The sequence below is a fragment of the Alosa pseudoharengus genome, unplaced genomic scaffold (genome assembly GCF_046254945.1).
Source record: "Alosa pseudoharengus isolate Yale_2024_CS ecotype anadromous, Long Island Sound unplaced genomic scaffold, YU_APseudo_1.1 YU_APseudo_1.1_scf_13, whole genome shotgun sequence".
Lineage (NCBI taxonomy): Eukaryota > Metazoa > Chordata > Actinopteri > Clupeiformes > Clupeidae > Alosa > Alosa pseudoharengus.
Genome location: NW_027468598.1, coordinates 11,263,744 through 11,279,041, shown reverse-complemented (window position 1 = coordinate 11,279,041; position 15,298 = coordinate 11,263,744). Strand labels below are relative to the sequence as shown.

Genomic DNA, 15,298 nt, shown 5'->3' with positions numbered 1-15,298 from the left:
TTGGGTGAAGAGTATGAGCGTGAGCAGTATCGGATTTAAGATGTCATATCTCAGTGTCGAGTTCTGAGGTGCTTGTGTGATTAACTGGCATGATCCACGTCTGGCGGGTGTCTAACAGCACTGAGTGGTGTTCCTAGATCACATGTGTATTGATGTAAGTGTGGATTGATTGTACTCTGAACTGAGTGGTGTAAAAGCACAGCGTATCCTGTGCATGTGTATGTTGTGGTCTTACTCTATTATAATGAAGTATTTGTTCCTCCCCCTCTGTCTGCCCTGATCTCCATCTCCCACCTCTCCTCTAGCCCTCCTTCACGAAGACGCTTCTGCTACGATCGATCTGATGAAGAGGAGGAGGAAGAAGAAAAGGAAGAGGGTGGCGCATCCCGAAGCTCCTACCGCTCCAGATACACACGCAGCTACCTGAACGACAGCGACAGCGAGGGCAAGGCCTCAGAGACAACAGCATAGCCGGACTCTCTCTTTCTCACACACACACACACACACACACACACACACACACACACACACACGCACGTTCACATGGATGCACATACTCGCTCATTTAAAAAAGACTGTTTGCCTCTCAGTGTTGGCCCTCATCACTATACTCACCAACACCAGTTCCAGAACCTTCTCCTGTCTCTTGTAACAGCATGAAGTAGAGACAGGAGCACAGTAGGACTCTCATCCTGTGTTTACTCTCCACCCCACTAAATGACCACTCTACTGTACTCAGACTGGACAACACAACACACAGTGACGAAACAACAGAGCTGTCCCTGCTATCCGTATTAGTTATCAGTTACATTGCTGTTACTAGCTCCTTACTTGTACATAGTGTGGTGAGCTTTAAAAAGCATTAGAGTGATGTGACTCTTGAGGATTCACAGCTTCGTCCATTTTTATTTTATTTTTTTCTCCACCGTTTCCTGCTGTCTCTGTATTCAGCTGCTTTGCCACCTTCTCCTTTGACTTCTTCTCCTCCTCTTCTTCTCCTCCTCTTCTTCTTCCTGCTCGCTGCCCTTTTCTCGTAAGCCCAGTGCCTCTGATGATGAAGGCTCTGTGCTGTGTCCAGTGCGCGCTGTTCGATAACTCCTCTCCGCCTGGCTTCCTGTCCCTGGGCCACCCTAAGGGCCTCTTCTGCTCACCTGCATCCCAGCCAGTACTGAGCCAAAGACTCCTAGCAGGACTCAAGACAGCCAGAAACTTCGATTTTTATTTTTTATTTTGCTCCATCATTAAGAGTTAAGTTAACTGAAAGTAGTGTGAAAAAATACAAAAAGAGAGAGAGCAGACATTGAGAGAGTGAGAGAGAGAGAGAGAGAGAGAGTGACAGACAGAGAGGAAGAGAGAGAAAAGAAGTACCAAGAAAAGGCCTTTTGTAGTAAGAGCCTGTGCATATACGGAGGTGGAGCTTTTTTACTTTGGCTCCCCAGAGAGGGAGAGTAGGGGGAAGAGAAGTGCCGCCAATTTAAGCGGAGCTCCCCTGCAGCTGTTTCCTCTGCCAGCTGTGTCTCTCTGCGTGTGCGCTCGCTGAACTGCTGAGCTTTCCTCTCTCTCAGATAGCGCTCGAGAGGAAAGAGAGAGAGGAGGAGGAGGGAGAGGGGGAGAGATATGGTGTTTGTTTTTTAACTTGATTGATGGCAGGGACAAAGTAAGACTATAGAGCTAGCAGTTTGTTTAACGAAAAGTGCACTGTCGCTATTGTTTTGCCGCCTCAACTTTGTTTTGATGTATGTTTGAGAAAAAAGAAAAGGAAAAAAAAAACAAAAAACAAACAAGGGGCGAGGAAGAAAAACCGACCGCCTTCGCTGTATGGAAACTCCTTTTTTGAGGCCCTTAAACTCACCCCACGAAATGCCTTGTCTGGTTTTATTCTTTCGATTGAACTCACTGAAGTACTCACAGTTGTGTTTGTGGTTGGTCTCTGGCTCAGCTTCGAGTTTTGTGTTTCTCTTGTTGTTCTGATGCTTTCCTTAATCTAGTTGATCATAGACATCCGTGGCTTTCCAAAGGGAATGTACTTGATATTGGGTACGGTGCTGTGTGGTAGTGGTTATCTCCTTAACTATCTTAACTCCTCGCCGCACTGCTGCAGTAGTATAAAAATACTGGACAACCAATGGCTCTCGAAACATCTCTTGAAACAAGACGAGGAAGATCCGAGAAACTGCCTCGTTCACGAGGCATTGGAGCAGGTTTAAATGGATACTTGTTACAGAACACGTACTGTGAAATCCTCTTTTGAGCCTCTGAAGAAGACTCCCCAGTATTCTGGCCTTACCCTATGACTATAACACTCTTTCATCGAGAAGAGGTGCACTTTTGACCTGGACAAACAGGCTCCTCTGGATTTTATGGTTGCCTATATTGTATTCTTTCGCTTGTTGCCATAGTATTTATGAACTAGCATCGATGAGTTGAGCACATGCCAAAATGCATATGGTTTCTACACAGATTCTAGCAGTGGGTGTATGGATTTTATTTGCTACTTTGTTTTTGAAGGGAGATTGTGATTGTATTTTACACACAAGTCTATGACTATCCTATTTTCTATGCAGTTGATATTAAGTTGAAAGGTGAGTGTGTTTTTATCTTCTGGTTTTCATCAACTTTGCTCATTAAACCACAAAAAAGACATGCAGACATAACATTGCTGGCTGTACACATTAATATAAATATATATAAATATCTGTATGATTCATTTTAGCTTCCAAAATAGTTCATGTTTATTTTCTTTATTGAACAAATGACCACTTGTTATAAGTAATAATTTTGCATTACAATTTAATATATTGTAAATAAATGATGGTGATTGTTTTAGAAGGTCTCATTTGGCTCATTTTTGTCAGTTGTGTTTTTGCTTTGAAATGTCCATTTTCTTAATGTCATCGTGTAAATATACACAATATAATCAGGAATATGACTTCAGTATTTTCTGTTTTGCATTAGACTATGATTATGACTATGATCTCAATGTATACATTAGGGTGTGTGTGTTTGTGTTTTCATTTGCTTTCATGCTGTTTTGGAGGGATTACTTGCATTACTACACATCAACAAACGAGCACACACACCACCCACTCCCTTCAATCACACATTAATGTGAAAAAAAGAAAGGAAGAGGTTTTCCTCATCGCAGGCCCAAGTGAACACCATTAGTAGAGGCTACAAAAACTGGATGATTACGGTTTTCACTTCAGGCAAATGCAATGTTTTAGCATCCCTTTGTTCCAAGTCTTACCACTTCAAAAGTGCCAAAATGTGAAGACGAAACCAGCAGACGCACAAATTGGTCCCATCGGCGTAGTGCTTGACTTTACTCACAATCCTCTCTCTCTCCCTCTCCAGGCTTGACCTTATAGAAGTCCAAAACTATTTGTTTTTCTTCAACATTTTACATTCACTGGGCAACCATTAGCAGTGGGGTGTCAGCCTCTTCTGTTTATGATTAGTCACATGATTTTCAGAAGAAATGTTTTGGGAACAACTGACGACCAACTCCAGCCATTCACTGAAAAACAAATGTTATTTTACACTGTTTACACTGTGGAGTTGTATAGAATAGATTCTACACTGTTGCGATTTTGGGCACAAGTATGTACCTCTAACTATTGTGTATAGTGTTCTTGAGGAACCTTGAAACAGATTTCAACAAAATGATCAATATTTAATCTTAGAGGTAGTGTTTTTTTATTCGAAGTGCTTCAGTGAAGATTTACTGCTTATCAAAGTCTGGCTGTGGGCTCAGGCACAGCCCCCTACAGTGTTGATCAATGAAGCTATCAAATAAGAGAAGCTTCTTTTGAATTGTTGCCTAAAACCAACCAGGAAAAATCACGGAAATTCCACTGCCAACCTGATTAAGTGGCTGAACATTATACACAAACATATATGCATGACGGGTTTCTTATACTGCCTGTGGTACAAGTGGAAGTAATAATGAATACTGAAATGGAAGCGTTAAGTTCTGCCAGGAAGACTCAATTTTACGTCATTCATTCATTCATTCATTACTTCTGACCAATCTATAGTCTGCATCAGTCTTTATAATGACATGACTTTGCACCTGCCTGCTGCTTTCAGGTGCCGATTTTTCGATGTTCCCATCATCCCTCCCTAACCACCACCAGCCATCTCGTTCCTGCAGGTTCTGCACACTCAGTGACCTGGACCGAGGACGGAGCCTATGCCAAAGACTATCCATTGTTGCTTATGTCTTTTGTAAATCCTTTGATGGATTAAAACGTGTTAACTTTCATTGCACCTTTCTGAGTCTTTCTGGTAGAAATAAGAAATTGATAAACTGTTTCGTGTCAAAACTGAATTGCAGTGTACAAATTAAGTTTATAGGTTAATAAGTTTTAAATTAAATATATTTTAAGTGTTTATTAAGGGAGATGAAGAAAGATCATTGATTTACAAAGTGATGATTTTCCACTAATTGTTGAATTAGCAGGTTTATGCATGACCAGAGCAGAAAATGGACATAGTCAACAAAGGAAAAATGAAAAAAATAATTGTTTTACTTTATTTTCTATGTGCGAGAATGGGTGTTTTTAAGTTTAAGAGAGCCAATACCAAACAAATCCGTTAGCATGCTGTATGCTGCATTCATCATCCCTGTCACCTCTGGCTATAAAACACTGTGCTACACTTGTTAAGAGTCTAGCACTCATGACAATAAACTTGGGTTAAGGAGTTCAGCTTATGCATTTACTAAACTGTACATATTTCTTTCAAACTGAATCAGTGCTAGTCAAAGTTTGGTTGTTTTTACCAAGAGATTAACCTTTGCACCCCTGTTGCACAGACTGTGTATGTTAAACTGAGAGAGAACTTGAGGAGTGGACCCATGTTGATGTATTAAAATGCAAATAGGTGCTGGATGACTTTAATCAATCCTAATGGCTTGGATTAATAGGTCATAAACATCTCATCAGTCATTAGGAAGACCATTTGCGAGGAGCACAACAGCTGACTATCATTACTCTAAATTTTGTGTCAAAATGAATATTGATTGCTGTTGAGAGACCCATCAATTTACCAAATAAACAATGACGCATCACATTTCATATTACGTTAGTTACAGAACAGATGACGATGTGGAGATATTGGTAAATACTGGGGTGTGTGTTATTGAGGGGGGAAACAGTTCAACTCCCTACATTGGTAATTTCAGGCTTAATTGGATTCTGAATGCTTGATAATTAAGATGTGACTGATCTTAACACTTTAAGACTTTGACTTTGTGATGGCTGAATGCGTTTATATAATTTTAATACAGTCACTAGACACATAAAATGAATTTATTGGGTAGATCTTGTCGACCCTGTTCCACACCTGACAATTCATTTATTAAGCACTGTTTGGATGCCAAAGGCTTTGTCTATTGAAAACAAATTCATTATGAAATGTACTGATGATCACAAAGTTTTTAGAAACTCTAGAAGCATTGTGATTTAGATATTTTTTTTCACAGACATTTGTTTACGTTGTGTCTGACTGGTTAATTCTGTTAAATCACAGTGTCCCCGTGGGATGCTGGAAGAGGCAGAGGCACAGTTGTACGCGGTGGGGGAGAAATCTGTAGTCCTCAGAACCCCTGAGCTGCCATCTGCCTGGGCGCATCACGTCACATGTTGTGTGGTTTGACCCTGCCAGGACTCTACTGCATGCACACACACACACACACACATACACAGATCCAGAAGCCCTTGCATGAGAGCATATCGACAGTAGGCAACACAGAGGCACAAGATCGTGGCCAGACCGTCCACCCCACACAGAGATGGCTGCATATGGGCAAAGCAGAAGCTCCATCTGCGTGGAAGGATGCAAACCGAGTGTGTCGCAGTCTGTGGTCCTGCGGAAGATGGGGTGTCCAGGGTCAGGAGCTCCATTAGGACTGCCTCAACATGTTGTGCCTCAGGTCAGAGGTCAAGGGAAGAGAAGGAGGAGCAACAGTGAGCATCTTCACCAGGGGATGGCTGACTACTGAAGACCATACAAAACATGAACCAGACAGGAGGGAACTGTTCAGAGGGAGCCACTGAACAACTGAGCCCAGTTTCAGAAAGTATTTTTCTTTGTGAGCAATACATTTCATAGAGAAACCCCACAGTCCCATCCCATAACAACCATGCGTAGCAGAACTAAATATCACTGCCAGCAACCATATAAAAAAAAAATAAACTGCAGAAATGTCTACTATGTTCCTCCCGGGATTTCCAACAGCATACACAGTGTTCAAAAATATCAGACTCTCCAAGGAACTGGGTGGACTCTCATAACCCTGCTAAAGTTTGTCATAAACTCTCCTCCTATATACTGCAGTGAGGTGTGTGTACGGTAAGTGAGCTGCAGTGCAGTCTCATCACAAAATGGCACCCGAGTGAATACACGCTTCCCCTTCCTTCCATCTCGCTACACACAGTCAGTTCTCCCCTGGCTGCCAAACAGAACCCTCTCCTCCCAGCCTGGCCTCCACCCACTGCTTCCCACTTCAACGCCGCCACGCGCTGGTTGACTGACACCGTTGGAATTGTAATGTCTCCTGATCAAAAGGGAGATATAATATGCGCGGGTGGACTGTGCACATGAGTTCGGTTTTCAGCAGGGTGGTGGTGGTGACAGTGCTGTGTGTCTGGCCGGCCTTCCTGGAGGAGGCTGGGGAGGATCAGAGAGGGGGGAGAGCGAGGGTGGAGGCAAGAGGAGCGTTGTCTCTCTCTCCCCTGGAGACAAGGTGACAAGCAGGGGCTGTAAAATTTGATGCCTTTGGCTCTCTCTCTCCCGGCAACAGAGCCACCAGGCTCATTACACTTCCAAATGCCTGCTGCCGGAGACGCGCTTCGCCTTGCCTCTCCTCGCCCCGGCTTCCCTAGGCGCTCCCTGCCTGACAGCCTCTCTTGTTCTTGTCCGACTCACGCCACTGGCTGCTAGCGACCTCTGAGTATACCCTACTGTCTGAGTGGCCACATCCGCGTCCCTGCCCACTGTTTGAGGAATGGCCGGAGACAGCTGCAGAGGCATGATGGGAGATTGTCAAATGTCAAGCTCTTAGAACAGAAGACTTGTGGTGAGTTAGAAGTTGTTCATGTGAAATCATGATCCTGGTACCACCATTTTGTCGTCCGCACATTGGCAAAGTGGCCTTTATCAACAATATCAGCATTAACGACTATATATTGGGATATGTTCCTAAAACTGCAAGCCAGCAGCAATAAACACCCAGGCTTACCTGTTGCGCCACCAATTCTACTCACAGTAGTATAGCCTACAGTAAGTAAGTTTTACATCTCTATAGCCTTTACTGTCTTCTCGTGCGAAGCCTATGTTGTCTTGTGACGGCTTTTTTGTCAAGCGATCAAAATCTATATTCATTATTGCAATACATCTAAGTGAATGTTTTGCAACAGGCTGAACAAGCTAGTCTGGCTATTACCAGACCAAGCTCAATCTTTTAAGATTGAACATTGGTCTGGGGAGTCTTCTGTGTATATTTTACTGCACAAGAGGCGTGATCAACGGGCAAAGTTCAAATGACTGTATACAATTGGATAGTCATTCTCCAATCTGACCAACAAAACGAGTGACGTTTGCAGAGAGACGCAAAAACTCCCGGCAGACGTATCGTAAAAGCACCAATTTCCACCCCTTTCGTTCAAAAATTCTAGAACAAAGATTATTTTTAATACTTCAGAATAACATTTGATAAATGAACCTTACATTTTTCAGTAGCCATGGGTGTGTAGATTTGAACAAAATCTGGTTCGGTTCTTAACTGGAGCATTTACTGCCTTAAAACCCCCATTTTGTTTACCGTGCTCGAAGTTTGGTGCTGAGCTGGTGGATGCCTTATTTTGCCGGACTCTGCAAAAGAGAACTCTCATCGTGAAATCAAAATTCCACTGTAGCTCCAAGCGGGTAGGCCTACGCACCCTTACAACACTGTTTACAGCTCTTAGAGTCACGGTAAAATGTAATTTTTGGTACATAGCTAATTTAGATATAATTATTGTGGGGGCATGCGTTTCTTTAAGATCTGCCGGTCACGGAACGAAAACCAGAAACTTTTCATGTTTTGCTAGGAACAGAAACGAAACCAGAAACTTTGACACTATCAGGACCGGGGGGTAGCCCAACAACAAGGTCAATGGGCTCTGTCAGCTCCCTTCTGAACGTCATCATGTTAGGACGGTAATCCATGACGGCGTACGGAATCATCAAGTCATATCCTAAGTCGTAAGACATATCCTATCCATTTGGCATTCCTTCAGCTCTTCCTTTGCTGGCTCCTCTACTCCCACTAGAGTCGGCTGAACATCAGCTGAACTTCCCCTTCTAGGTCGCTCTGTATTCCCTGATGTTCCACCATCACACGGCCCTGGGTGACCTTAGGCAGCTTGCAAGGGCAAGTAGCACGGCATGGGCGTCGAGAGAGACTGTCCGCATTCAAGTGTAGACGACCAGCACGGTGGATGATGTTAAAGTTGTACTCACCAAGCTTCTCCAACCACCTTGCTAGCTTCCCCTCAGGCTCTTTCATCCTGGTCAGCCAGCGGAGACTGTTATAGTCCGTGCGGACAGTGAAGGACCGGCCAACCAGGTATTGGCGCAAATGGGTGACAAATTCCACCACAGCCAGTAATTCCCGTCTAGTAGTGCAATAATTTTGTTCAGCCATTGGCAATCTCTGACTTCCGTAGGCCAATACGCGCTCCTCCCCATTTTGGATCTGAGCTAGGACTGCTCCTATCCCAACATCACTCACATCAGTATCCTCATGGAGTGGTTGAGCTATGGTTGCATATGGTTGGACGTCTGTAATAGGATGCTAACCCTACAAACTGGCGGACTTCTGAAACTGTGGTTGGGGTTGGCTACTTCTGCACCTTGGTGATTTTCTGAGGGTCTGTTGCAACACCAACCTCAGGTCCAGGTATACAAGGCAGGTTTCCCACTGCAGCCCCGCCAGCACACCATCAATTAATCATTGGAACGTGGCTGGCACATTGCATAGCGCAAAGGGCATGGCATTCCACTCGAACAGCCCTTTTCTTGTACAGAATGCTACTGCCCTTCACACCCTTGGGGTGAGTTCGACCTGCCAATATCCTGAAGCCAAATCAAGTGTGCTGAACCACCTCACACCTGAGAGAGTGTCCAAGGTGTCCTGTATACGGGGCAGGGGATACGAATCTTTGATGGTGTTCTCATTTAAGGCCTGATAATCCACGCAAAGATTGTAGGACCTATCCTTTTTGCGGACCATCATGATAAGAGAGGCCCAACCTGTGGCTATGGCGGGCGAGACCAGTGTCAAGGTTTTGCTGGATCTGCTGATCTGCGTCTTTCTATTTCTCATTTGCCATGCGCCTGGGTCGCTGTTTAATTGGAGCACCTGGCCGGGTTTTAATGTTGTGTTTAACTAGACTTGTACAGCCTAAATCACCAGGGCCTGTAGAAAAGATGTCCCCATAGTGGTGCAGCATATGCTCCAGGTTGCATCGGTCTTCAGTATTTAGCTCAGTGGAGCTCTGGGTGTACAACTCTCACAGGTGATCTGGTATTATCTGACTTTGAGCTTAAATGGGAGGGATTTTGCTGGTGGAGGCACAGTGAACCACGTCAGTTGGATGGAGAATCCCCACTACTGCTCCTATTTTCACAGTGACTGTTGTACTCCCTGGGTTGTAGACTCGAATGGGAATGCACCTGTTAGGCCCAGCTTCCATGACAACCTGTGCGACCAACACCTGATGCTTCTCCACAAATCTCTTTGTGGGGCTTAGGAGAATTTCACCTCGTACAGGTCCGCAGAGATGGGCACGGCCTGGTATAATGAATTCCTGACCTGGTCCTAAGATGGTGGGTATGAGATACTCGGGCAATGTGTGCCCTTGGCCGGTTGTTGGGGTGGAAGAACGGTATTTGCTCACCAAACAGCATGATTTTCCTCTGTCCAAAGTCCAGTCTCGCACAAGCCTGTTCCAAAAAGGGGTTGCCCAGGATAGCATCTGTATCGGCTATGTTGGCAACAATGAAGTTAACACTCACTGTTCGGCTCCCCACTTGCACAGGTAGATGTGATTCCCCTAGTACAGGTACCTTCTCCGGTCCAATCCCCTGCAGTGACTGTACCACTGATGGTTGTAGTGGGGGTCTGATGTCTGGATCCAAAGCAGAGTAGTAGGCTGCAGGCAGAACATTCCTCCTTGCCGCTGTGTCCAGGAGTGCGCAGACCTCATTGTTGTGTATCAATACATGGATGCTCATCTCTTCGCCTTGAGTTTTAACACGCAACACACTTTGAGAGATTCCCTTCTCAGCCTGGGGAGGTGCTGACCTGACGGGTGCTGTTGTAATCAGGCCTTTAGGGCTGGGGCAGTTCCGTTTCATGTGTCCCAGGCCGGAGCAATTATCACAGCGCATTTCCGCACAATTGATGCTTCCACGTTTACCTGGCCTGGTCAGCCTATTACGGATATTTTGCGGTCGGAGAGCTGGCTCTGCTATGTCTTCAGCAGGTCCGTCATCCTCAAACTCTCCTCCATCACATGCTAATATGGAGGCAGTTGTAGGTCTATGGGTGGCTGACTGTATTCAACTAATCGCAGCTAAACACAACAAAGGCTGTCACTTGAATGCCGTTTTTAGCTAACGTTAGCAATCAAACAATCATAGAAACGTTTTTTGAAACAGAAAAGTTTATTATTTTATGAATTTCACAAATTTCAGTATGAAACAGACGTGCCCACCTCGATTGCAGTCGGATCCCTTGGCGTTATGCCGTAAACCTATCAATTTGAGCATGCGTGACTCACATCGGGGTGTGACACCATGAATAAAATCATGTTCAGTATTCACCTCACGTGTGGTGCATTATGTCCAAACGGTTCTCTGTTTAAATTTTAGCACTGGTGTGTTGGCAAGATAAGGTATCATCAGCAAGCATGCTTTGCAATCAGCAACTGTCAACTGTACCGTAAATATGGGAAATAAGCAGAAAAGTTTGTCCACCAAAATGAAAATGGGGAGCACAGCTTCTGGGGAATGTGCTTTTATGAAATGTGCCACATTTGCATGCTGACTCTAAATATTATTACAGAAAACAAGCAAATTAGCATCACAGCGCTGATGTTATGAAAGCGTATTTAATTGCAATGTGGCACGGCATTCAAAGAGCTGCTTAAAAACAGCCCGACGTCTCTCGGTCTCCCAGTCACTTCCCTGGCTCGCTCAATACTCACTCCTCAGCAGCCTTGATGGATGCTCAAGGAAGGATGCTTTCTGAAATAAAGACTTCAGGTGTGCCAACCCAGAGATAACAAAAGACATAATATCCTTGAAGAATACCCTGTCTACTCTGCTGCAACGCCTGTAAGCTGAAAACTACTTTTCCTCAAGGTTATGATCAGATCAAAGAGGCCCAGAGGGTGAAGACAGGCTCTGTCTATAAAACAGGATGCCTTCAACAAAAAAGGTAGAGAAAAAATATGACATTCTCTTTAAGGAAATTCAGACACGACCAGGCAAAAGCGGCACCTTATCTTCCTGGCAAACGAGGGAATGAGCTCGCAAATCCTCCCTCTCCTGTGTGGTGCCTACTGGTAAGCCCTTGCCAACACATGCATACAACTCTTTGCTCGCTTCATCGCTCACTAGTCCATTAGCTAACGCCCTTAATGAAGGGAGAAGAGAGAGAGAAAGAGAGAGGTGGAGAGAGTTTTTATAAAGCTCCAGTTGTCATAGCTACTTTCTCTTTCAATGGTCGATAGGTGTGCTTTTTTCAGCCTTTCTGCTTCTTTTGACTAGGAAAACAGTAAAAGAACTGAGAGACCTGCTTGAGAGATAAGAACAGTGGAGTGGAGATATGACAGTACACTCACTGACCATACACGATGGCAAGGCTTTTTAATAAACCCTGTGAAGAATCTTAACTTTATTTACCAGCGCACTCTTTTTTGTCTATTTCATTTGTTTAGTTATTTCTGTTCACTGTTTACTCGATTAAATATTACAGATTTTTGCAGCTCATGTCATGATCAAGATGGCTCCTGGTCAGGCCTCTGTATAGCGCCTTGAGATGAGAGCCATTTTTGGCACTAGAAAAAAAATCATTGAACTGGATTGCCATTTTAACTCACACCCCTACATATCTAGATCTGTCTGAGCATATTTGAATAATCTCAATGTTGCTCCAACTAGACTATTCATTTGGCTAACACTTTTAATCAAATCGACTTATTATGTCACTTATAACAAGGGGTAGGCACCCTATAGCAACTCAGGGTTAAGTGCCTTGCTCAACGGCACAACGATGACAGTCGGCATTTGAACCCCCCACCAACTTTTCTGGCTACTGCATGCTTAGCCACTAAGCTACCACTGCACACTTCTGTTGGGAAAGACATCTGCATGCTTCAGTTTGCTCTGTACTCACTAAGCTACCACTGCACACTTCTGTTGGGAAAGACATCTGCAAGCTTCAGTTTGCTCTGTACTTTTGTCAGCACATTTTATGCATTTCATTTCATATGTGCGGAGTGGTTCCCCAGAATTATGAGTATTCATAGCAAGCATCTTAAACCTGTGAATTTAACCACGTTGTAAAAACTGAATTTGAATCATGGATTATGTACACAATGTAATGTCTGAATTTTAATAAAAATCCTCCTAAAAAGATGGGGCTTCCAATTTCTCCTTTTCAATTTAACAGGCCCTCAGATGGACCATCATTTTCTCTGCATCCAAATCTCACAACTGCACTGTAATTTTATGAATTTCAAATATGGTATTATATGGTTCTCCTTTGATTTTATATTGACAGATTATCTCCCAGGGGCCATTCCTGTGTCCTCTTTCAAGCAGAGCTGGAAGGCGAGCCTTTCATTGGGGGCTCTGGTGATAAGGAGATGTGCCAGGAGGCCATAGCAGTGCTCTACCTGCTCTACACCCCCCACCCATCTCCCTTTCTGCCCACCGCTTTGATGTGCCTGTTCTTTGCTGGACTGCTAACACCTTGCATTCTGAAGAGAAATACTCACTTTTGCATCTTTAATGCCACTTTGATTCGGATATTAATACTTTCCTTCCTGAGTCCCACTTACAGCCCAAGATGATGAATAGCTCCAGTGACTGACACCCCCACCCCTTCCACCCCAACCAACCATCATCACCCCATCCATCCCATCCAGTAAGTTCATCCAACCATTCCCCATCCTCCCTCCCTCCCTCTTCCCCCGAGTCTCGCTGTATAATTGTCTCATTTTCGTTGATGGAGACCGCTCTCTTCCATTGTAACAGCCTGCATGATTAGTGATTAACATGTTTACTGAAGGGCTGGGATGAGGTGTGTGTGTGTGTGTGTGTGTGTATGTGTGTGTGTCGGGGGGGCAAACAACTGGCAGCAGCAGTAAATGAGCATGAGAGTGGAACAGTGGCAACGCAGAGACAAATGTTGGTAAGCTTGATGACTTTTTAACAGTGCTTTTTATTTTCACACACACACACACAGTACGGTATGTGGGTGTAGTGCCATGTCAGGGAAGCAATATAGAATAGAATAGAATAGAATAGAATATCTTTATTGTCATTTTATATGTATGACAAAAAGTGCATTTCATTTTCTGTGCAAAAGAGATTAAATAAATGTAAAAAATCACAGAGTGCACTTTACACTTAAATGCTTTTGTCACAGACGACTGGGCACAATATGGGTATGTGTGACCGTACACCATCTGAGCCAACTAACAGGTTCCATTGCACATAGAAAATCTAAGACATGATTCAGATGCTAAAATGGCAGTAGTAATCTCCTCTCAGCATGACGGAGACCTGATTAGCATTAAAGCATATTGTTTCAACCCTGCAGTACATTCGTGATGTTTCATGTACCCATAGGACACACACAGCAGTGGTCTCTTGGAGAGTGACCGACAGTGGGTCTACAGTGCAGACTTGGGGGTCTGGAAGCGGGTGATCTTGAACGGGGAGAGGTTGTGGGAGGGCACCTGCCCCGTGCTCAGCTCATACAGGATCTTGCCGATGACCGGGCCGAACTTAAAGCCATGACCTGAAAGGTGGGTGACAGGAAATGGCGAGTTAGAGAGGCCCAAAACCTCACATGCCTGCAGTGAAGTGAAGTTCTATACAAATACTATGTATAAGGTATTATATCTTGCCCTGTATAATGTAATATGAAATATGATGTCTTGTCTTATTGTTTAGACTAGAGACCTTATACTCAATGGACTTGTTAAAAGTGCTATCTAGTATTTATAAGCTTGTTTGGTTTAACTCTAAGGAGTTCAAATGAACATCTTTAAGGACCCCTCAGTGGACCAAACAGAACATTTGACTAAGAACCAGAGCTAGGAGCTGGAGAACATTTTTGTATTAACTGTAATGTACAAAGCTAAAGATATATTTTCTTTTGGGGTTGTTGGCCGGGATGAGGGGTTAGACAAACAATGTGCATCTAAAAATAGCCCCTCCCACGGCCAGAGTCAGTGTCTAGTCTTTTTCATGAAGGAGCACATTAAAGGGGACCCCCCCCCCCCACCTCGACCTCTGGGGCTGTCACAGCACATTTATTTAAACTAGACGTGTTGCCTGGTCCACCAAAACAAACAGTCAGTGAGTTTCTCCAGTGGGTCTGACCCCACACCTCTCCGAAGGGAGTGTGCTCCTGGCTTAGCCAACATGACTCCAGGCAGGACTCACTACGGCTTGTTGGACGGGTCTCAGACTCCTCAGAAGTCTCAGCAATAAACAGGGCAACCCACTGTTTGAGTTGGTAACCATAGAAACAAACATGATCAAAACAGACTAGAAAAGAAACAGAAAGAAAAAAACAGATTTAGATGTATTCAGATGCAGAAAGGGCTGACTCTCCTAAACTTTCTGTGCGCAGGCTCTCATTGTTTCCCCCACTCGTCTGTCCACCCTCTGTGGGCCAATGACCAGAGCAGAGCACCTCCAGACTGGCCCCATACATCACACGAGGGCAGGCCGAAAAAAAGGGGGCCATGGAGTAAACCACTGGCATCATGGTAAACAATGAGAAGGACCGCTCGGGAAAGGTTAATAATGATGAATCCTCAGTTCTATCATGCTCCTTATGCATTATTAAGGCAGAAGAATAAATTCCATAAATCATTAGCTCTCCCTCACTGCCACCGCAGTGGGCACAGTGGCTACGGCTCCCAGGCACGGCCACAATGGCTGCCTTCACGCCTCGGCGGAAAAGAAGCACCTCTTTAGCATCAAACAATGCAGCGCATGATGAATA

General features: G+C 44.4%; 2 protein-coding genes across 8 annotated transcripts in view; one reads left to right on the top strand and one right to left on the bottom strand.

Annotated features, from left to right (window-relative positions):
- Positions 1-2,829, top strand: part of myo18ab (myosin XVIIIA b) — a 113,777-nt gene extending 110,948 nt beyond the window's left edge. For 5 of the 7 annotated variants that reach the window (XM_076282117.1, XM_076282119.1, XM_076282116.1 and 2 more), the window contains one exon: positions 306-440. Coding sequence is in view for 2 of the 7 variants with exons in the window: in XM_076282123.1 (XP_076138238.1) it covers positions 306-471 (166 nt within the window). In the remaining 5 variants the exon portion in view is untranslated. Of the gene's footprint in view, positions 1-305 lie in introns of all 7 variants that reach the window. The other 2 variants (XM_076282123.1, XM_076282122.1) reach the window with 1 other exon arrangement.
- An 11,123-nt stretch (positions 2,830-13,952) lies between these two features.
- The window catches only part of pipox (pipecolic acid oxidase), a 43,942-nt gene continuing 42,596 nt past the window's right edge, over positions 13,953-15,298 (bottom strand). The window contains exon 8 of the mRNA XM_076282115.1: positions 13,953-14,080. Within this exon, the coding sequence (XP_076138230.1) occupies positions 13,953-14,080 (128 nt within the window). The remainder of the gene's footprint in view (positions 14,081-15,298) is intronic.